Here is a 23,999-nt window from a genome sequence, read left to right as displayed (position 1 = left end):
TTAAGCATTGATCTGATTTTTTATCACTTGCTTCAGTGTTTTATACCACAATGTAACTGCTCTTGATGGTATCTGTCTTGTGACACTCTCCACCTACAACAGTGCACCCTGTATCTTATTGCTCTATATAAGCACTCTCCACCTACAACAGTGCACTCTGTATCTTATTGCTCTATATAAACACTCTCCACCTACAACAGTGCACCCTGTATCTTATTGCTCTATATAAGCACCTCATAAAGATAATATTATCACTTTTTTTGTGGTCTAATATCATCCCAGTCACTAGGAAAATGTTAAATTTCAAAACATACTCACCATCCACTTATAGCTGGAATTGCACATTGAGAAGGTGGTTGCCTCATTCCTCTTGGTCACACTCTCATGCATCATTGTCAGTGGGGTTTGATAGACCAATGGAGCCTAATTCAGGATTTTAAGATACTCCTTCTACCCTTCCACGCCCCTTACAGGCTGACTTTAACTGATGTTTGTACCTGAAGGATATTACCTGCTGTTCCCAATCAATGCTCTCAACTGGGATTAGTCAGGTTAATTTCTATATGTATATCTTCATATTTGTCTTGTTCTGTATCTTTTGTCATACTTCACACCACTCTATGTAATGTCCTGCTGTTCAATTGACATGATTTTCACTGCTTCACCAGTTTCTGGTTTTGCCCTTTTCTTTTCCATTATCTCTGACAGTCCAGCATTTGTCATCTTACACTCCATCTTCATGCATGTCGTTGTTCAGTCCTTTCCTGAAGGCTCAGTTTTCATGTTTAGCTTCCTTCTCTTTCCACTCTATTCATTTTTTCTCCATGGCAATTTACCTGTGTATGTGGTACATTTATTACTTTTGATCTGTTGTACCTTTCTACTACTCCTTCCCATCCTGCCGTTCATCAAATACCATCCTTTTGCATTGTTTTTTTTAACAGGGCCTCCTTTCGTTTCCCTATTGTGGGCTATTTATGGCATTATCTGTTCCTTTTTCAGTTTGTTGACTTTGCTTTAGTTGACAGTTATCCATATTATTCCATTGTTCTGTTTTCCTATCCCTCTGCTCTGTTTCCCTTTGTGATTAATATCTCTATGTGATCATCCATGTTTTTCCCCATGTTTTTTTTAAGTTTCTGCTCTTAATGGTGCATGAGAATAGCCATTTTAACATTTTACACAATCAAGGTTTGCAGTATTTATTGTTTTCTTAGTTTGTGTTTTCTCCTTTTTTTCTGATAAAAAGTCCCTTCATGATTTAATATTTTCTGGTTATACAGTCCTAAATGATGAATAGTATACCTAACTCAGAAGTGTAAATGATGAATAGTATATCTAACTCAGAAGTGTAAATGATGAATAGTATACCTAACTCAGAAGTGTAAATGATGAATAGTATATCTAACTCAGAAGTGTAAATGATGAATAGTATACCTAACTCAGAAGTGTAAATGATGAATAGTATACCTAACTCAGAAGTGTAAATGATGAATAGTATACCTAACTCAGAAGTGTAAATGATGAATAGTATACCTAACTCAGAAGTGTAAATGACGAATAGTATATGTAACTCAGAAGTGTAAATGATGAATAGTATACCTATCTCAGAAGTGTAAATGATGAATAGTATACCTAACACAGAAGTGTAAATGATGAATAGTATACCTAACTCAGAAGTGTAAATGATGAATAGTATATCTAACTCAGAAGTGTAAATGATGAATAGTATACCTAACTCAGAAGTGTAAATGATGAATAGTATATCTAACTCAGAAGTGTAAATGATGAATAGTATATCTAACTCAGAATTGTAAATGATGAATAGTATACCTAACTCAGAAGTGTGTAAATGATGAATAGTATATCTAACTCAGAAGTGTAAATGATGAATAGTATATCTAACCTCAGAAGTGTAAATGATGAATAGTATACCTAACACAGAAGTGTAAATGACGAATAGTATATGTAACTCAGAAGTGTAAATGATGAATAGTATACCTAACTCAGAAGTGTAAATGACGAATAGTATACCTAACTCAGAAGTGTAAATGATGAATAGTATATCTAACTCAGAAGTGTAAATGATGAATAGTATACCTAACTCAGAAGTGTAAATGATGAATAGTATATCTAACTCAGAAGTGTAAATGATGAATAGTATACCTAACTCAGAAGTGTAAATGATGAATAGTATATCTAACTCAGAAGTGTAAATGACGAATAGTATACCTAACTCAGAAGTGTAAATGATGAATAGTATACCTATCTCAGAAGTGTAAATGATGAATAGTATACCTAACACAGAAGTGTAAATGATGAATAGTATACCTAACTCAGAAGTGTAAATGATGAATAGTATACCTAACTCAGAAGTGTAAATGATGAATAGTATATCTAACTCAGAAGTGTAAATGATGAATAGTATACCTAACTCAGAAGTGTAAATGATGAATAGTATATCTAACTCAGAAGTGTAAATGATGAATAGTATATCTAACTCAGAATTGTAAATGATGAATAGTATACCTAACTCAGACGTGGTAAATGATGAATAGTATATCTAACTCAGAAGTGTAAATGATGAATAGTATATCTAACTCAGAAGTGTAAATGATGAATAGTATACCTAACACAGAAGTGTAAATGACTAATAGTATATGTAACTCAGAAGTGTAAATGATGAATAGTATACCTAACTCAGAAGTGTAAATGACGAATAGTATACCTAACTCAGAAGTGTAAATGACTGAATAGTATACCTAACTCAGAAGTGTAAATGATGAATAGTATATCTAACTCAGAAGTGTAAATGATGAATAGTATATCTAACTCAGAGCGGTAAATGATGAATAGTATATCTAACTCAGAAGTGTAAATGATGAATAGTATACCTAACTCAGAAGTGTAAATGATGAATAGTATATCTAACTCAGAAGTGTAAATGATGAATAGTATACCTAACTCAGAAGTGTAAATGATGAATAGTATACCTAACTCAGAAGTGTAAATGATGAACAGTATACCTAACTCAGAAGTGTAAATGATGAACAGTATACCTAACTCAGAAGTGTAAATGATGAATAGTATACCTAACTCAGAATTGTAAATGATGAATAGTATACCTAACTCAGAAGTGTAAATGATGAATAGTATATCTAACCAGGCGTGTAAATGATGAATAGTATACCTAACCTCAGAAGTGTAAATGACTTAATAGAATATGTAACTCAGAAGTGTAAATGATGAACAGTATACCTAACTCAGAAGTGTAAATGATGAATAGTATACCTAACTCAGAATTGTAAATGATGAATAGTATACCTAACTCAGAAGTGTAAATGACGAATAGTATATGTAACTCAGAAGTGTAAATGATGAATAGTATACCTAACTCAGAAGTGTAAATGACGAATAGTATATGTAACTCAGAAGTGTAAATGATGAATAGTATACCTAACTCAGAAGTGTAAATGACGAATAGTATACCTAACTCAGAAGTGTAAATGATGAATAGTATACCTAACTCAGAAGTGTAAATGATGAATAGTATACCTAACTCAGAAGTGTAAATGACCTAATAGTATACCTAACTCAGAAGTGTAAATGACTAATAGTATATGTAACTCAGAAGTGTAAATGACCTAATAGTATACCTAACTCAGAAGTGTAAATGATGAATAGTATATCTAACTCAGAAGTGTAAATGATGAATAGTATATCTAACTTGTGTAAATGATGAATAGTATACCTAACTCAGAAGTGTAAATGATGAATAGTATACCTAACTCAGAAGTGTAAATGACTGAATAGTATATGTAACTCAGAAGTGTAAATGATGAATAGTATACCTAACTCAGAAGTGTAAATGATGAATAGTATACCTAACTCAGAAGTGTAAATGACGAATAGTATACCTAACACAGAAGTGTAAATGATGAATAGTATACCTAACTCAGAAGTGTAAATGACGAATAGTATACCTAACTCAGAAGTGTAAATGATGAATAGTATACCTAACTCAGAAGTGTAAATGACTAATAGTATATGTAACTCAGAAGTGTAAATGATGAATAGTATACCTAACACAGAAGTGTAAATGACGAATAGTATATGTAACTCAGAAGTGTAAATGATGAATAGTATACCTAACTCAGAAGTGTAAATGACGAATAGTATATGTAACTCAGAAGTGTAAATGATGAATAGTATACCTAACACAGAAGTGTAAATGATGAATAGTATACCTAACTCAGAAGTGTAAATGATGAATAGTATACCTAACTCAGAAGTGTAAATGATGAATAGTATATGTAACTCAGAAGTGTAAATGATGAATAGTATACCTAACACAGAAGTGTAAATGATGAATAGTATACCTAACTCAGAAGTGTAAATGACTAATAGTATATGTAACTCAGAAGTGTAAATGATGAATAGTATACCTAACTCAGAAGTGTAAATGATGAATAGTATACCTATCTCAGAAGTGTAAATGATGAATAGTATACCTAACTCAGAAGTGTAAATGATGAATAGTATACCTAACTCAGAAGTGGTGTATTGTTTGTAATTTCTTTCACACCCCATGGTTTTCTGTGAGTGCACCTTAAAGGAGTCATCTTCTTACCAGCTCCACTTCAATGTAGAACTCTAGCTTTTGTGAGGGGAGGTAACATGTTGTACCAGAAGTTACCTATATATACCTCACCTTCCACTAGTATGGTTTTATGTGATCTTACTAATATCAAAGTGGTTAACAGCTGGAGGATTAGAGAGTGTGATAGGGTGGTGTTGCACTCTTTTTGGTAGATGATTGCTGAATTAGCATTTGCACATTAGTATGCAGAGCTAAGTGGGAGTATTAAGGTTTGTGACAAGTTACAATTTGCAACCAATAAACAGTCGTGGTATGTCAAGAAAGCCTTTATGAAAGGAGGTAAATACCTATCAGAAATACATTTTAAGAAAATGTTAACATTTATTGAGTGAGCCATGCATCACTAGTTCCTAGTTATAGAATTAACAATTTTAGGGCAGTGTACATTTCTTAGATTGTTCTAATAATTAGTTGTTTTTTTGCAGAGCAAAGAAAGAAAGAAGAAGAAAACAGAGACAAATGATGATGAATGGACATGGACACACATCAAACAAACTGGTAAAATCTAAAACTTAAATTATGATAAGGTTTGAGTTTTATTAGGTTATTGTTCCAAAACAACATGAGCCTATCCTTGAAAGACTATAAATATTTGAGTTGCTACAAGTCATGTACAACTTCTCTTTAGGTTTACACTTGTGAGATGTTACCTCTGTGCATCACTAAGAGCAGTTACATCATGTATGAATACAGTGGAAGTTCTTACATGTGTACAGAGCCTTGAACAAAATCCCAAACCTCTACATATATTTACTTGTATTGTTCTGACCATGATGTAATCATCATAAGCTATAGCCATTCACCTGTAGAAGGGTAACACAACCTCCAAAGAAAATCATTCCTGTGGACATTAATACAGGATCACAAGCATATTCTGTCATCAGTAGTGCTTGTCCTCAGTTGTGTGATTTTTGAATTTCTTTGATTGACTGTCAACCCAATTGAAACCTCATTTGCTCGTGCTGTCACATTTATTTTTTTTTGCTACTTTAATAAATGATTGCAAATAAAAATAAGAGCTTTAAAAAAAGTAAAAAACAAATGTCTGGTAACTCAGTCGTTCCTCTTCAGGTACTTTCAACAGCACATTTTATATTCATGAAATTGATGTTATTATCCTTATTGTGTAGAATAAGGATGTCTGACAAGTTTCAGATATCAGTCCATGGCCAGGTACTAGGATTGTATTGAATATATGAAATTACGACAGTCTTGTAAGGCTGTGATGAACCATGGTATAACAACATGCTCATATTTGTTTTCAGTGGATCTTTAGGCAGAGCAGATTTAATAAGTTTGAGAACTTTACTGGACTGCAATGTGCTGAGGCCTTCTTCATTTGTTGATGCTGCTGTCCATCACATGTTCGATTCCCTTCTGTATTACTCTTCTCCAGTTCAAGACCATCATTCTATTTAATTGTCTTATGTGGAGCATGATCATGTTTGGGATTATTTTAGCCAGCTTTTGTTTCTGGAACTTCTCTCTCTCATGATGAACAGGTACTGTTCTCTATGTTTATAACATATATTTGTGATTATCTATCTATTTTGCTTATAAGTCATAATGACTCTTGGGTTACTTTACTTTATGAGCTTTCTTCTGTCCCACCTCCCCACAGGTCATCATCTTCCTTCTTGTCCTTGTGACTCATTTTTGTATTTTGGTCTCTTTTATTCTTCCCATTTACACTTATCCTCCTCTCTTCCTTACAACCCACTCATCTTCATTGTCTTATTTTTTATATACTTCTTCTTCGTGTCTCCACACTTCATCACTGTGACCTTTATTGTTTTCATGATGACATGATTTTTATTTGTTTGTCTTGATGGCCTCTATTCATTCCTCTATTGTTTCTAGTTTATCCTGCTTTCTCTATTTTTGGGATTTCCTCAGTTTGTATGATTCTCTTTCATTTCTCTCTCAAACTCAAGGTCCAGCCGCTTTTTTCTCACTGCACCAATTCTTTTTTGTTTTGAACTGGTGTTTCTTGTCAACAGTCTTCCTTCTATTGATCACTGATGCATCTGTTAAATTTAGGATTCTCATGGAGCTACACTCTCTCCCTGTTTCTCATCTTATTATTTTAACTCTCTCATTATAGACTCATCCCTCAGGGAACAACCTCATAAACAGTTTGTGCTTGTTAAAGTTTTAATTATATAACATTTAATAAGTGTGTACATCATGACAAAATTGTACAAATTATTAGTAAACATTACAAGGCTTTTGTACACAAAATATCATGTTTTATTAAGTTTTAGGATTTCTTAATTAATGGTTTGTTGATGCACTTTTTTCTTTTTGAATGTTGACTGTCCAACAGGCAAAGTAATTATTATTGTTATAAGAAAAAAAAAAACTTTATGCACCAAAAAATTATCAAATTTCACATGTAAAATATATCACCACCTCATCATGTTTTAGAAAAAGTTTAATTTATTTGTTATTTTCACCATTGTATTGCATCTCTGTGTGTTTGGTCAGTTTGACCAACCTTGTAATCACCATGAAAATTAGGAAATATAAATTGTTATTTCTTCATGGAATAACTACAAATTATAACATGACAATAAAAATGTAAATTTTTAAAGCTTGATTCTCATAACATTATACATCTATTTATATTTATTATAATGTAAATTTTTAAAGCTTGATTCTCATAACATTATACATCTATTTATATTTATTATAATGTAAATTTTAAAAGCTTGATTCTCATAACATTATACATCTATTTATATTTATTATAATGTAAATTTTTAAACCTTAATTATCATAATATTTATAAATTCTATTTATATTTATTATAATGTAAATTTTTAAAGTTTGATTCTCATAACATTATACATCTATCTTATATTTATTATAATGTAAATTTTTAAAGCTTGATTCTCATAACTTGTATACATCTATTTATATTTATTATAATGTAAATTTTAAAGCTTGATTCTCATAACATTATACATCTATTTATATTTATTATAATGTAAATTTTTAAAGCTTGATTCTCATAACGTTATACATCTATTTATATTTATTATAATGTAAATTATTTTAAAGCTTGATTCTCATAACATTATACATCTATTTATATTTATTATAATGTAAATTTTTAAAGATTCTATACTTATGCCATTATACATCTATTTATATTTATTATAATGTAAATTTTAAAGCTTGATTCTCTTAACATTATACATCTATTTATATTTATTATAATGTAAATTTTAAAGCTTGATTCTCATAACATTATACATCTATTTATATTTATTATAATGTAAATTTTTAAAGCTTGATTCTCATAACATTATACATCTATTTATATTTATTATAATGTAAATTTTAAAGCTTGATTCTCATAACATTATACATCTATTTATATTTATTATAATGTAAATTTTAAAGCTTGATTCTCATAACGTTATACATCTATTTATATTTATTATAATGTAAAATTTTTTGGCTTGATTCTCATAGCATTATACATCTATTTATATATTATTATAATGTAAATTTTAAAGCTTGATTCTCATAACGTTATACATCTATTTATATTTATTATAATGTAAATTTTAAAGCTTGATTCTCATAACATTATACATCTATTTATATTTATTATAATGTAAATTTTAAAGCTTGATTCTCATAACATTATACATCTATTTATATTTATTTAATGTAAATTGTAAAAATTTTTAAAAGTATTGATTCATATAACGTTATACATCTATTTATATTTTTACATTATGTATGCATTATAAAGCTTGATTCTCATAACATTATACATCTATTTATATTTATTATAATGTAAATTTTAAAGAGCTTGATTCTCATAACATTATACATCTATTTATATTTATTATAATGTAAATTTTTTTAAAGCTTGATTCTCATAACGTTATACATCTATTTATATTTATTATAATGTAAATTTTTAAAGCTTGATTCTCATAACGGTTATACATCTATTTATATTTATTATAATGTAATTTTTAAAAGCTTGATTCTCATAACATTATACATATCTATTTATATTTATTATAATGTAAATTTTAAAGCTTGATTCTCATAACATTATACATCTATTTATATTTATTATAATGTAAAATTTTAAAGCTTGATTCTCATAACGTTATACATCTATTTATATTTATTATATATGTAAATTTTAAAGCTTGATTCTCATAACATTATACATCTATTTATATTTATTATAATGTAAAATTTTAAAGCTTGATTCTCATAACGTTATACATCTATTTATATTTATTATAATGTAAATTTTTAAAGCTTGATTCTCATAACGTTATACATCTATTTATATTTATTATAATGTAAATTTTAAAGCTTGATTCTCATAACATTATACATCTATTTATATTTATTATAATGTAAATTTTTAAAGCTTGATTCTCATAACATTATACATCTATTTATATTTATTATAATGTAAATTTTAAAAGCTTGATTCTCATAACGTTATACATCTATTTATATTTATTATAATGTAAATTTTAAAGCTTGATTCTCATAACGTTATACATCTATTTATATTTATTATAATGTAAATTTTAAAGCTTGATTCTATCATAACGTTATACATCTGTTTTTATATTTATTATAATGTAAATTTTTAAAAGCTTGATTCTCATAACATTATACATCTATTTATATTTATTATAATGTAAATTTTAAAGCTTGATTCTCATAACATTATACATCTATTTATATTTATTATAATGTAAATTTTTAAAGCTTGATTCTCATAACATTATACATCTATTTATATTTATTATAATGTAAATTTTTAAAGCTTGATTCTCATAACATTATACATCTATTTATATTTATTATAATGTAAATTTTTAAAGCTTGATTCTCATAACGTTATACATACATATTTATATTTATTATAATAATGAATTTTTTAAAGCTTGATTCTAATAACATTATACATCTATTTATATTTATTATAATGTAAATTTTTAAAGCTTGATTCTCATAACATTATACATCTATTTATATTTATTATAATGTAAATTTTAAAGCTTGATTCTCATAACATTATACATCTATTTATATTTATTATAATGTAAATTTTAAAGCTTGATTCTCATTACATTATACATCTATTTATATTTATTATAATGTAAATTTTTAAAGCTTGATTCTCATAACATTATACATCTATTTATATTTATTATAATGTAAATTTTTAAAGCTTGATTCTCATAGCGTTATACATCTATTTATATTTATTATAATGTAAATTTTAAAGCTTGATTCTCATAGCATTATACATCTATTTATATTTATTATAATGTAAATTTTTTAAAGCTTGATTCTCATAACATTATACATCTATTTATATTTTTATTATAATGTAAATTTTAAAGCTTGATTCTCATAACGTTATACATCTATTTATATTTATTATAATGTAAATTTTAAAGCTTGATTCTCATAACATTATACATCTATTTATATTATATTTATTAAATGTAAATTTTAAAGCCATTTCATTCTTAGCATTTGCTTTACATCTATTTATATTTATTATAATGTAAATTTTTAAGCTTGATTCTCATAACATTATACATCTATTTATATTTTATTATAATGTAAATTTTTAAACTTGATTCTTATAACGCGTATACATCTATTTATATTTATTATAATGTAAATTTTAAAACTTGATTCTCATAACGTTATACATCTATTTATATTTATTATAATGTAAATTTTAAAAGCTTGATTCTCATAACATTATACATCTATTTATATTTATTATAATGTAAATTTTAAAGCTTGATTCTCATAACATTATACATCTATTTATATTTATTATAATGTAAATTTTAAAGCTTGATTCTCATAACGTTATACATCTATTTATATTTATTATTTTTATGTTATTGACCTTTTACCAGTAATTGCAATGATGCAGTTGCAGGTACACTCTTGTTACAGTATCCAATAACATAAAACTGGCCTTTACAAAATGACCCATCTTGGCTGTGTTCTTGTGAACTTGTATTTTGTAGCATACAGTCAAACTTGTGTTATAATACATTATGTATACAGATTATTACTGTTTACAAATAAGTTTTTAAAGTTCAGTAATTAAAACAGAACAGTAAATGAAGGAATATAGAAAACAATGATTTGTTGTACTTGCAATACATGTACCTGCTTCCTGTAATTTGCTAAGCCTTGTCAAATTTCACATGTGAAGGATGTAAACCAAATTTTTTTTTAATTTTTATATATTCATTTTGAAATAATAAATATTATAAATTACTCAATCAATTTTGCAAAATTCTGCTGTAATTTATCAGGCATACTAACTAAACTGTATTTGGGTAATGAAAAATTTGTTTTTTGAACAACATTCTCACTTGCTGCATCCTTCTGTGATTCAAGAATAGCCTAGGGAACTTCCCATCTTCTAGAAAATGAGAAAACCAGCAGGGGATATTTTGAGCTTTTGATTTCAAATATTTTCAAAAATGGAAAGAGGTGGGCAGAGCCTCAGTGTTTGATTCAGTACATGAGCAATATCCAGCAAATTGAAAAAATAGGTTTTTATTTTACACTCTAGCTGGTCAATGTTGTTAGTTTCAGTTTGTAATTAAAAAATATAGACTTTGTATTTGGGCGTAATACACATGGAATTTGGACCAAAACTGTATTCAACATGCCATGTGACAAACAGAAATTGATATTTAGGATTTTTCTTCATTATATACTTTTAAATAAAGACGTTAACATTGGCATAATACTAAAATTTGAATTATAATCTACAATTTGATATGAAACTTATTGACGTATGTTCCTAAAATACAAATGTGATGATATGTCTTTTATCTTTGACCATAAAAAAAACTTGTAGCAGTAGGTTTAACTCACTGTTTTCTTTTCCACTTGGCCAGTTGTTAAGACCTTTGGCTATGACTCTTCTTTAGAGCATCCCCACTTAGACAGTGGGAAGTATACAAATTTATAATGCTAAAGTCAGGGTTTGATTCCCACAGTGGACATAGTAGCCAGCTCAACATGGCTTTGTTATAAGAAACACACACACACTTCCTTGGAGCCAGTTCTTGGCTCTGGAATCATTTGTGTTTTCCCCCTTTTACACCTACATTTACTGATGACCCTCAGGTTGCATGGGTTCTTCTTTCAGGTCTCTTTCTGCTTTTCCTTACCCCACCTCCTATTTTTTTCTCATGATTCCTACTTTATTGCAATGTTCCTGAGTGATTTCTTGATTTGCACATGGGTTTGTTCTACTTCATTGCCATGTTCCTTGGTGATTTCTTGATTTGCATATGGGTTTGCTACTTCACTGCCATGTTCCTGGGTGATTTCTTGATTTGCACATGGGTTTGTCCTGCTTCACTGCCATGTTCCTGGGTGATTTCTTGATTTGCATATGGATTTGTCCTGCTTCACTGCCATGTTCCTGAGTGATTTCTTGATTTGCACATGGGTTTGTCCAACTTCACTGCCATGTTCCTGAGTGATTTCTTATTTTGCACATGGTTTTGTCCAATGTCACTCTACCATGTTCCTGGGTGATTTCTTGAGATTGCATATGGTTTTGTCCAACTTCACTGCCATGTTCCTGATGATTTCTTGATTTGCACATGGGTTTGTCCTACTTCACTGCCATGTTCCTGGGTGATTTCTTGATTTTACACATGGGTTTAGCTCAGCCATCTACCTTGCATCTTCACACTACAGGTTCTTCACAATCTCTTTCTTTCTGCATATGTTATTCCCATACTTTGGTGTCTCTGGTTTTCTCTCTATAGGTGCATCCCCTTCAGTGAGCTCTTGAGGATTTGTATCACATCTTACAATCTATATTTTTTCTTGTATTTTTCCATTAATCTTTCCAACCCTATCTGTCCTGTTGGCTCAAAAATCCCAACATGACTCTAGGTATTCCACTCCATTCTCTTCCAACCAACTTGACCTTTACACTGAAGCCTGCCTTTCCAGTTGAAATGGAAGTTTTGATACCTCCACTCTCTCCAGAGAAACAATCCCTTATTATTACATTTAAGAGATTTCTGTAGTTTTCAGGCTTGCCAAAATTTGCAAGTCATCTGGTTGTTTAATGATGATTTATTCTTGCACTTCTATGGTTGTTCCTTACCTAATCCACCAGAGAGGCACCACTTTCAGTACTGGTACTTTTGTGGTTGTTTCTTACCTCTCCTACTGGGAGGCACTAATTATTTTCAGTGCCTTATTTTTTCTGTCATAACTCCATCTGTTTCAGCTAATTACTGATCACTGTTTTTAACATCTTTTGCTTTTTTTGTGACACTGTTTCCTTTAGCTGGTTTCACTTATTAACTGATACTGTTTTCTTTATTTAGCTGGTTTCTCTATCAACTCAGTTATGGTCATCTACATCTGGACATTCATGCCATGTTCCCACCTGTCCTTTATGTCATAAGAATCTGTTGATTTGCTCCTTAACTAATGGAGAGGTGGATGATCAGTTGTTTCTCTCTTGTTTCCTTTCCTCTATTTCCTGTGTTACTACTCTATTCCTGTTCATTCTTATGCCTCGTTGTGGCTGTTCATTACTATTCCTGTTCATTTGTTTGTTACTCGTTATGGCTGTTCATTACTATTCCTGTTCATTTCATATGCCTAGTTATAGCTGTTCATTACTATTCTTGATTTCATTTCAGTATGCCTAGTTATGGCTGTTCATTACTATTCTTGTTCATTTTGTATGCCTAGTTATGGCTGTTCATTACTATTCTTGTTCATTTTGTATGCCTAGTTATGGCTGTTAATCACTATTCCTGTTCATTTTTTATGCCTAGTTATGGCTGTTCATCACTATTCCTGTTCATTTCTTATGCCCTCGTTATGGCTGTTCATCACTATTCCTGTTCATTTATTATGTCTCGTTATGGTACTGTTCATTACTATTCCTGTTCATTTCAGATGCCTAGTTATGGCTGTTCATCACTATTCCTGTTCATTTCAGTATTACCTGGTTATGGCTGTTCATTACTGTTCCTGTTCTATTCTTATGCCTATTATGCGGCTGTTCATCACTATTCCTGTTCATTTCTCGTATGCCTAGTTGGATTGGCTGTTCATCACTATTCCTGTTCATTTTGTATGCCTAGTTATGGCTGTTCATTACTGTTCCTGTTCATTTCTTATGCCTAGTTTATAGCTGTTCATTACTATATTCCTGTTCATTTTCTTATGCCTAGTTATGGCTGTTCATTACTATATTCCTGTTTTATTTCTTATGCCTGGTTATGGCTGTTCATTACTATTCCTGTTCATTTTGTATGCCTAGTTATGGCTGTTCATTACTATTCCTGTTCATTTTAGATGTACTGCCAGTTATGGCTGTTCATTACTATTCCTGTTTATTTCTTATGCCTAGTTATGGTTGTTCATTACTATTCCTGTTCATTTTGTATGCCTAGTTATTATGTCTTTTCATTACTATTCCTGTTTATTTCTTATGCCTAGTTATGGCTGTTTCATTACTATTCCTGTTCATTTTAGGTAACATCCCAGGTTATGGCTGTTCATTACTATTCCTGTTTTTATTTCTTATATGCCTGGTTATGGCTGTTCATTACTATTCCTGTTCATTTCTTATGCCTAGTTATGGCTGTTCATCACTATTCCTGTTCATTTCTTATGCCTGCGGTATATTGTTCATCACTATTCCTGTTCATTTATTATGCCTTATTATGGCTGTTCATTACTATTCCTGTTCATTTCCTATTACTAGTTATGGCTGTTCATCACTATTCCTGTTCATTTAGTATGCCTAGTTATGGCTGTTCATCACTATTCCTGTTCATTTCAGATGCCTAGTTATGGCTGTTCATTACTGTTCCTCTTCATTTCTTATGCCTAGTTATGGCTGTTCATTACTATTCCTGTTCATTTCGTTGGTAATGCCTAGTTATGGCTGTTCATCACTATTCCTGTTCATTGCCTATTATGCCTCGTTGTATGGCTGTTCATTTTGTATGCCTAGTTATGGCTGTTCATCACTATTCCTGTTCATTTTGTATGCCTAGTTATGGCTGTTCATTTCACTATATTCCTGTTCATTTTGTGTGCCTAGTTATGGGCTGTTCATTACTGTTCCTGTTCTATTCTTATGCCCTAGTTATGGCTGTTCATCACTGTTCCTGTTCATTTTGTATGCCTAGTTATGGCTGTTTCATTACTGTTCCTGTTCATTTCTTATGCCTAGTTATAGCTGTTCATTACTATTCCTGTTCATTTCTTATGCCTAGTTATGGCTGTTCATTATTACTATTCCTGTTTATTTCTTATGCCTAGTTATGGCTGTTCATTACTATTCCAGTTCATTTTGTATGCCTAGTTATGGCTGTTCATTACTATTCCTGTTCATTTCTTATGCCTAGTTATGGCTGTTCATTACTATTCCTGTTTATTTCTTATGCCTAGTTATGGCTGTTCATTACTATTCCTGTTCATTTCGTATGCCTAGTTATGGCTGTTCATTACTGTACCTGTTTATTTCTTATGCCTAGTTATGGCTGTTCATTAGTATCCCCTTTATTGGACACTGATTTTGTCTGTTTTTCCCATGACTTATCACCTCATCTAGAGATTTGTTTCTTTCCATTTTAAGCCTTTCACTATGAATAGCTCAGAATGCATGTCACAACTTTTTCTAAATTGCATTCAAAATGTAATTCAACTACGTTATTATCAATATATATGAAGAAATCAGCATAAAACACAGCTAATAAATGAAATTATAATATTATTAACTTTAAGTTTTAAAATGAATATTACAACATTTCAAGAAGGTAGGTTGTGTCTTTAATCTGCTTGAAGTTTCACATTTTTTAAAACCTAAACACAGCTTAGTTATTACTAAGTTTACTAAATTATAGTGGAATTATGTGGTATCAGTATAGTTATTTATGATTTTTTTGTTATTCAACTGTATATATATAAAACCTGAAAAACCTTTTTTTATATCTTCCACATACAAAATTTTAAAAGGTTTAACAATCATGTCCAGCAGCAACTGCATTTAAAGGTCACAGCTAGAAGAGATAATTGTTTGCTTTATTTCTTTATTTATTGTTTGATATTGTAAAGAAAAATAAGTTTCATAACCTATTTCTAAGTAGTAGTAATCTATATATACATAATGGAAATGTAACTATATATATTATAATATACTAGTCCTTTATAGCATAACAAAGAAATGGTCACTTTGTAAAGACTAAAGGTCAGTTTTATGTTATTGAATGTGGTAATAAAAGTGCATGCACTGCATCAATGTAAGTTATGTTAGCTAGGCATGACTGGAAGGCCAGTATAATAAAAAATAATAAATGTATATTAACATATTAAAAAAAAACATGACATATTTATTTCCTAATTTTTCTATGATGGTTACGAGGTTGGTCATTTCATAGACCCCACATGGTTAGGGTATATAAAGTAACATAAAATATAAAGTCTTACTGAAAACAAGCATTTAAAATGCATTTAGGAGGTTTTAGAGATTACACACAATATTTGAAATTGTTGGGAGGAAAATGACTGTTTTTAATCATAATATGATATCACCTTGCACTTACAGTCATGTGAAAAGTTAGGACACCCTATGAAAGCCTGTGTATTTTGTAACATTTTAATCATAATATGAAATCACCTTGCACTTACAGTCATGTGAAAAGTTAGGACACCCTATGAAAGCCTGTGTATTTTAGTAACATTTTGGATGTATAGATATTTAATCTCAATTTTAACAATACTGAGAGATTATAGGAAAATAACTAAACAATTAAAACTGAAGAAAAGACTTTTCAAGATCGTCTGTAAATGAAATTCTACAAAATGCATATTCTAACTGAGGAAAAAAGTTAGGACACTCTACCCCTAATAGCTAGTGTTACCCCTTTGGCTGAAATAACTGCAGTGAGATGCTTCTTGTAGCCATCTACCAGTCTCTGACATCGGTCTGAAGAAAGTTTGCCCAACTCTCAATGCAGAATTCTTTCAGCTGTGAGATGTCTGAGGGTTTTCTTGCATGTACAGCCCGCTTCAAGTCACCCCACAGCATCTCAATGGGATTAAGATCTGGACTTTGACTCAGCCATTCTAGGACTCTCCGTTTCTTAGTTTTCAGCCAGTCCTTGGTGGATTTACTGGTATGTTTTTGGTCATTGTCGTTTTGCAGGATCCAGTTCCCTTCAGCTTTAATTTTCTTACAGATGGTCTCACATGATCCTCAAGCACTCTCTGATACACAGTAGAATTCATGGTGGATTCTATGATTGTGAGCTGTCTAGGTCCTGCTGCAGCAAAGCAGCCCCAAACCATGACACTTCCACCACCATGCTTCACAGTTGGTATGAGGTTCTTTTCCTGGAATTCTGTATTTGGTTTACACCAAACATGTTCTCTGTTCTGGTGTCCAAATAATTCTGTTTTGGACTCATCTGTCTAAAGAACATTGTTCCAGAAGTCCTGGTCTTTGTTTTCATTCTCTCTGGCAAAACTTTAGTCTGGCCTTGATGTTTCTCTTAGAGAGCAAAGGTTTCCTCCTTGCACACCTCCCATGCAAGTTAAACTTGTGCAGTCTATTTCTAATTGTAGATGCATGCACTTTCACATCAACAGTAGCCAGAGCCTGCTGGGTAGGTCCCGTGGATGACATGTTAGGGTGTTTGGAGACCTCTTTTACCATCTTGTGGTCTGCTCTATGGGTGAACTTGCTTGGATGACCAGACCTGGGCATGTTGGCAGTTATTTTGAAAGCCCTCCACTTGTTGACTATTTTCCAGACAGTGGAATGGCTGATTTCAAAATATTTTGGGATCTTTTTAAATCCCTTACCAGATTCATAAGCTGCTACAAATTTCTTTCTGAAGGCTTCAGTCTCTTATGCTCTCACCATAATGCTCACTCTCACTTCAACAGTCAGGAGCACACCAAACTAAATGTCTGAGGTTTAAATAGGGCAAGCCTCATTCAAAATGCTGAGTAACAATCTTCTAATCATGTGCACCTGGTGTGATACACCTGTGTATGAGTTGAGCCATTTTAAGTGGGAATAAATGTGGGGGTGTCAAACAAGACAAATATGAAGATATAGAAATTAACCTGACTAATCCCAGTTGAGAGCATTGATTGGGAGAGCAACGGTAATATCCTTCAGGTACAAACATCAGTTAAAGTCAGCCTGTAAGGGAGGTGGAAGGGTAGAAGGAGTATCTAAAAATCCTGAATTAGGCTCCATTGGTCTATCAAACCCCACTGACAATGATGCATGAGAGTGTGACCAAGAGGAATGAGGCAACCACCTTCTCAATGTGCAATTCCAGCTATAAGTGGATGGTGAGTATGTTTTGAAATTTAACATTTTCCTAGTGACTGGGATGATATTAGACCACAAAAAAAGTGATAATATTATCTTTATGAGGTGCTTATATAGAGCAATAAGATACAGGGTGCACTATTGTAGGTGGAGAGTGCTTATATAGAACAATAAGATACAGGGTGCACTGTTGTAGGTGGAGAGTGTCACAAGACAGATACCATCAAGAGCAGTTACATGTGGTATAAAACACTGAAGCAAGTGATAAAAAATCAGATCAATGCTTAAATCAGCAAAGTTGTAACATTGGCTGTCAAGCAACAGCTATAACTGGCAATGATGGTATGTTTCAAAATTTGTGGTTTAAAGCCATGTTGGGCCATGTCAATATCAACAGTTGCTGAAATAAACAGTGATCTAAGCACCATAAATGAGAGGTACACAGACCAATAAGATGATCCTGATGTGAACCCCATGAAAGAAGTAGTAAGTACAGGTTGAAAACTCAGTTTTAAACCAAATATGTAGTGTATCTAATATTTTATTTACACATGACTTTATTCCACCTGCAGATTGAGAGCATCTTAACATAAAACTTGTCACTACAAGATGTTGTCCCATCTAAACAACTTAAAAAATAAAAATAAAACAACCTCAAAGCCAGTCCTTAGTATTCATACATTCATCCACTACAACCCATTCCAAAAACAACCACCCTTTCAGAAAAATACAGTCTTATCTGAAGATAAATCCCACCCTAACAAAATTTAGTCCCATAGTCTCACCATTTTCATAATTAAATACAAAAATTATCATGCACTAAAAATATCACATTCATTAATAACCATGCCTCAATCATATTTCACATGACTTCAGAGATATTAATCTGACTTAATATGGCTCAATCCTATATCACCTCCTACTGGCAACAACACACATCTTTTAAGCCTAATGTTTTATAAAATATCTCAACTTGCAGACAGAAGACAATGAAAAAGAAATTTATTACTTATCAGCACTGGATCTTATTGAACCAGCTTGTACGTTTTATCCACTATTCAGCACTGAATCTTATTGAACCAGCTTGTAAGTTTTATCCACTATTCAGCACTGAATCTTATTGAACCAGCTTGTAAGTTTTATCCACTATTCCGTACTGAATCTTACTGAACCAGCCTGTAAGGTTTATCCACTATTCAGCACTGAATCTTATTGAACCAGCTTGTAAGTTTTATCCACTATTCAGCCCTGAATCTTACTGAACCAGCCTGTAAGTTTTATCCACTATTCAGCACTGAATCTTACTGAACCAGCCTGTAAGTTTTATCCACTATTCAGCACTGAATCTTATTGAACCAGCTTGTAAGTTTTATCCACTCTTCAGCACTGAATCTTATTGAACCAGCTTGTAAGTTTTATCCACTATTCAGCCCTGAATCTTATTGAACCAGCTTGTAAGTTTTATCCACTATTCAGCCCTGAATCTTACTGAACCAGCCTGTAAGTTTTATCCACTATTCAGCACTGAATCTCACTGAACCAGCATGTAAGTTTTATCCACTCTTCAGCCCTGAATCTTACTGAACCAGCCTGTAAGTTTTATCCACTATTCAGCACTGAATGTTATTGAATCAGCTTGTAAGTTTTATCCACTATTCAGCACTGAATCTTACTGAACCAGCCTGTAAGTTTTATCCACTATTCAGCACTGAATCTTATTGAACCAGCTTGTAAGTTTTATCCACTCTTCAGCACTGAATCTTATTGAACCAGCTTGTAGCCATTATACATAACTATATCTTATTAAACCAGCTTGTAGTTTATTAGAAATATTCAATTGATTAAATATTTAAAACATTGATCACAACTTATAATAACAAAAAAAATGTTATTATTTTACCTTACTCATATAAACATTTATGACACTGTAACTTTTTTATTATTATTATTTAAGTTTATTATTAAAGGGAATCTTGTTACAACAGTTTCACAGATTCAGTTGGACATCTTTATAAATCTTTACAAACACTCAATATCACAAATTTCAATTTTTTTTCTATTTTTAAATAAAGTGTTCTATTTATTGAATGTATAAGCTTCTTAACAATGATGATTTTAGAACAAAATTACATCACACACACACACATGATTCTAGTTTAAATATTTGACAGTTATAAACATTTAAATTACATCACACTACACACATGGTTCTAGTTTACATTTTTTTGATAGTTATAAACATTTAAAAATTACATCACACCACACATTTTTTCTAGTTTACATTTGACAGTTATAAACATTTAAAATTACATCACACTACACACATGATTCTAGTTTACATTTGACAGTTATAAACATTTAAAATTACATCACACTACACACATGGTTCTAGTTTACATTTGACAGTTATAAACATTTAAAATTACATCACACTACACACATGGTTCTAGTTTACATTTGACAGTTATAAACATTTGAAATTACATCACACTACACACATGGTTCTAGTTTACATTTGACAGTTATAAACATTTAAAATTACATCACACTACACACATGGTTCTAGTTTACATTTGACAGTTATAAACATTTAAAATTACATCACACTACACACATGATTCTAGTTTACATTTGACAGTTATAAACATTTAAAATTACATCACACTACACACATGGTTCTAGTTTACATTTGACAGTTATAAACATTTAAAATTACATCACACTACACACATGATTCTAGTTTACATTTGACAGTATTGTTAAAATTGAGATTAAATATCTACCTATCCAAAATGTTAGAAAAATACACAGGCTTTCATGGGTGTCCTAATTTTTCACATGACTGTAGACTAGTACAAAAAATAGACCAGATATTTTCACAAACAAATGTTTAAGAAAATCTTTCATTAAAAGTCTGATACTTTCTAAAACTCTACTCTACTCTGATTTTCTGCATACAAAAAAAAATATTCTTTCTAAACCTCTACTACTATCATGCTGTATGAAAAGTTCAAATACTTAATGCGTGCAGATGTGTAGGTGAACACATACTATACTGAGCCCATTGTGAAAGGGCTAAAGGGCATTGTCTGTTTTTGCATTTTGTTATCCTTTGTTTTTTGATGTCTTGTTTAATTAAATGGAAATTATTTAGTGCATTATTATCAATTGTCTAAAAAGATTTGGTTTTGTCAACAGTCAAGAGGTACCAGATAAATATTTTATTTTATTTTTCATGCACATTTGTTATTATAAAAGTAACTAAAATGTAAAAATTGGGAACTTTTAGGTTCCATAAAGTAACATAAAGAAGCAGAATATTTTACAAGATGAAGTCTGTGTAATATGTAATCTAATACTCTGATGTGAGATGCACATTTGCCATATAATTTACAACTAGTATGATAAAAAAATTTCAGTTATACATGGTTTAAAAGGCAATAAAACTTCAGTATAAATAGATGGGTCTTTTCATGGCAACTTACCTGGAAAAAAGAACTTTTCCAGTTTATGTCATAGATTTTCATGACAAAAATTCATGCAAAAACTTCGTTTTTATTTATTCGATCGTCTAGAAGCTGTACTGCATTAATAAACCAAATGAAGTTTGAATGAAATCTGTAACATGAACTGTGTTGGTATGGCAAATAAAACTTCAGTATAAATAGATGGGTCTTTTCATGGCAACTTACCTGGAAAAAAGAACTTTTCCAGTTTATGTCATAGATTTTCATGACAAAATTCATGCAAAACTTCGTTTTATTTATTATCGATCGTGGAGAATCCTAAAGCTGTACTGCATGGCTTAATAAACCAAATGAAGTTTGAATGAAATCTGTAACATGAACTGTGTTGGTATGGAATGACCCAGTTGTATACTGTTGTGGGTTTAAAGTTGTTTAAGATGAACGAATGTTGTTTCATGTTACAATTTGAAATCATTCTAGACAGAAAAAAATGTAATTTAAATTTGTTTCAGTTTTTTTTTTCTTTATGTAGTTACAAAGTTGATCAAATTAACCACACTTGTAGAGAAAATAACAGATAAAATATAAAGTTTCAACTTTATTTAGAAGGTTTTAAATATTTTGCAAATGAAATTTGTGATTGTGAGACCACAAAGTATTCTTTGATAGATTATTTAGGCATAGTATTCAGTAGGTAGTTGCTGTCCATTCTACAAATTTTCATCAAAAAAAAGTATTTTAAATCTTAACATAAAAATCACATGGCACTCAATCTACTACAAAAAAGATTCATATAATTATGGGCAAATCTTTATTAACAATACTTCAGTCAAGAAATCTGGTTTTGTGAACTAAATACTGTAATGTTTACTGTAAGTCCATCTTATTGTATGAAAATATACATACTATATTAAAAATTATAGCATGGAAACCTTAATGACTACAAAATGGTTATGCACTTGGTCAGTTCAACTTACTCTGTGGTGAGAGAGTTAATAAATAAGATAATGAAAAGTAAGAAATTATGTGTCACTGAGATGTGCTTTGAGAGTGTCTTGTACACTATGTCATTCAGACTTGATCACATTTCATTTAACTTAAGCAGCAGGATCATTAATTAAACATGGTTTAATTAACAATAAAACTTTTACATTAAGTATAAACAGACTTAAACCATGATGAGCCTTAAGCTGTTTAGGACAAACTACTATAATTTTATGTTACAATCTACAAAATAAAGGGTAATTTTATATTTTTTGTGGTGGTTATGAGGTCATTCAAATTGACCCAGTTTGTGTAGAGTTATGGTAAAGAAAATGACTGATGAAACATAATTTTACTGAAAACTTTGAACTTCATTTATAAGGTTTTACAAAATTTATATTTTAGAACTGTTAGTTGAAAAGTACTATTTGTAATCATAATATGAAATATCAGTTAATTCTATGTATTGACAAAGATACTTGTACCACATTAAGTATGGATAGTTTCATGGTTACTTGGTCACATACTTGTACCACATTAAGTTTGGATAGTTTCATGGTTACTTGGTCACATACTTGTACCACATTAAGTATGGATAGTTTCATGGTTACTTGGTCACATACTTGTACCACATTAAGTATGGATAGTTTCATATTACTTGGTCACATAACTTGTACCACATTAAGTATGGATAGTTTCATGGTTACTTGGTCACACTGGTGAGTTTTTCTGTTGGTTTTCTTTCCAACTCCATGTTTGTTGGCCATGAAACATTTTATTGCAACCACAATGTATGTTTTGTTCCTTTTTGTATTCATTGAACAAACAACAAAAGGAGATAAAACATACAATAACAAAAACACTTATATTACTGAAACTTAACACTATGTTCATTATACTTGATGCTACAAGATTCTCCTGAGTGGCTGGCAACAACTCATGTAGAAAAATACACATTCATCTGGATAACATAGAAGTATTGAACACATCTGACCCTATACAATGCCTCACATGGAATACTTAACAAACATCCACGTTGTCTTGAGTAACACACATCTGACCCTATACAAACTGAATGTGTATTTTTCTGTACATGTTTCTTCTCCCTATTCTATAACGAAAACCCTTACTTCCCAGTTCCAAATTCTACCAGTGGTGGCTTATTCCTTAATAAGATTGTGTTCCTTCCTCCAGTGACTCTACCAGTGGTGGCTTATTCCTTAATAAGATTGTGTTCCTTCCTCCAGTGACTCTACCAATGGTGGCTTATTCCTTAATAAGATTGTGTTCCTTCCTCCAGTGACTCTACCAGTGGTGGCTTATTCCTTAATAAGATTGTGTTCCTTCCTCCAGTGACTCTACCAGTGGTGGCTTATTCCTTAATAAGATTGTGTTCCTTCCTCCAGTGACTCCCCAACTGTTCCCAATGGATGCTCCCATCAGAACAAGACTTGGATTTTCCTCAGAAGCAAGTGAGGACTCCTTCACATGTTGGTATAATTTTATCTCA

General features: G+C 30.9%; 1 protein-coding gene across 1 annotated transcript in view; it reads right to left on the bottom strand.

The window, feature by feature from the left end:
• Positions 1 to 13,811, bottom strand: part of LOC143242009 (uncharacterized) — a 78,389-nt gene extending 64,578 nt beyond the window's left edge. The window contains exons 1-2 of the mRNA XM_076485351.1: positions 13,686 to 13,811; positions 11,904 to 12,022 (exon numbers count right to left, since the gene is read on the bottom strand). Coding sequence (XP_076341466.1) covers positions 11,904 to 12,022; positions 13,686 to 13,811 — 245 coding nt within the window. The remainder of the gene's footprint in view (positions 1 to 11,903; positions 12,023 to 13,685) is intronic.
• Between the last annotated feature and the right edge of the window lie 10,188 nt (positions 13,812 to 23,999).

Source organism: Tachypleus tridentatus, unplaced genomic scaffold (genome assembly GCF_004210375.1).
Source record: "Tachypleus tridentatus isolate NWPU-2018 unplaced genomic scaffold, ASM421037v1 Hic_cluster_1, whole genome shotgun sequence".
Lineage (NCBI taxonomy): Eukaryota > Metazoa > Arthropoda > Merostomata > Xiphosura > Limulidae > Tachypleus > Tachypleus tridentatus.
This window is presented reverse-complemented; position numbering and strand designations above follow the sequence as displayed.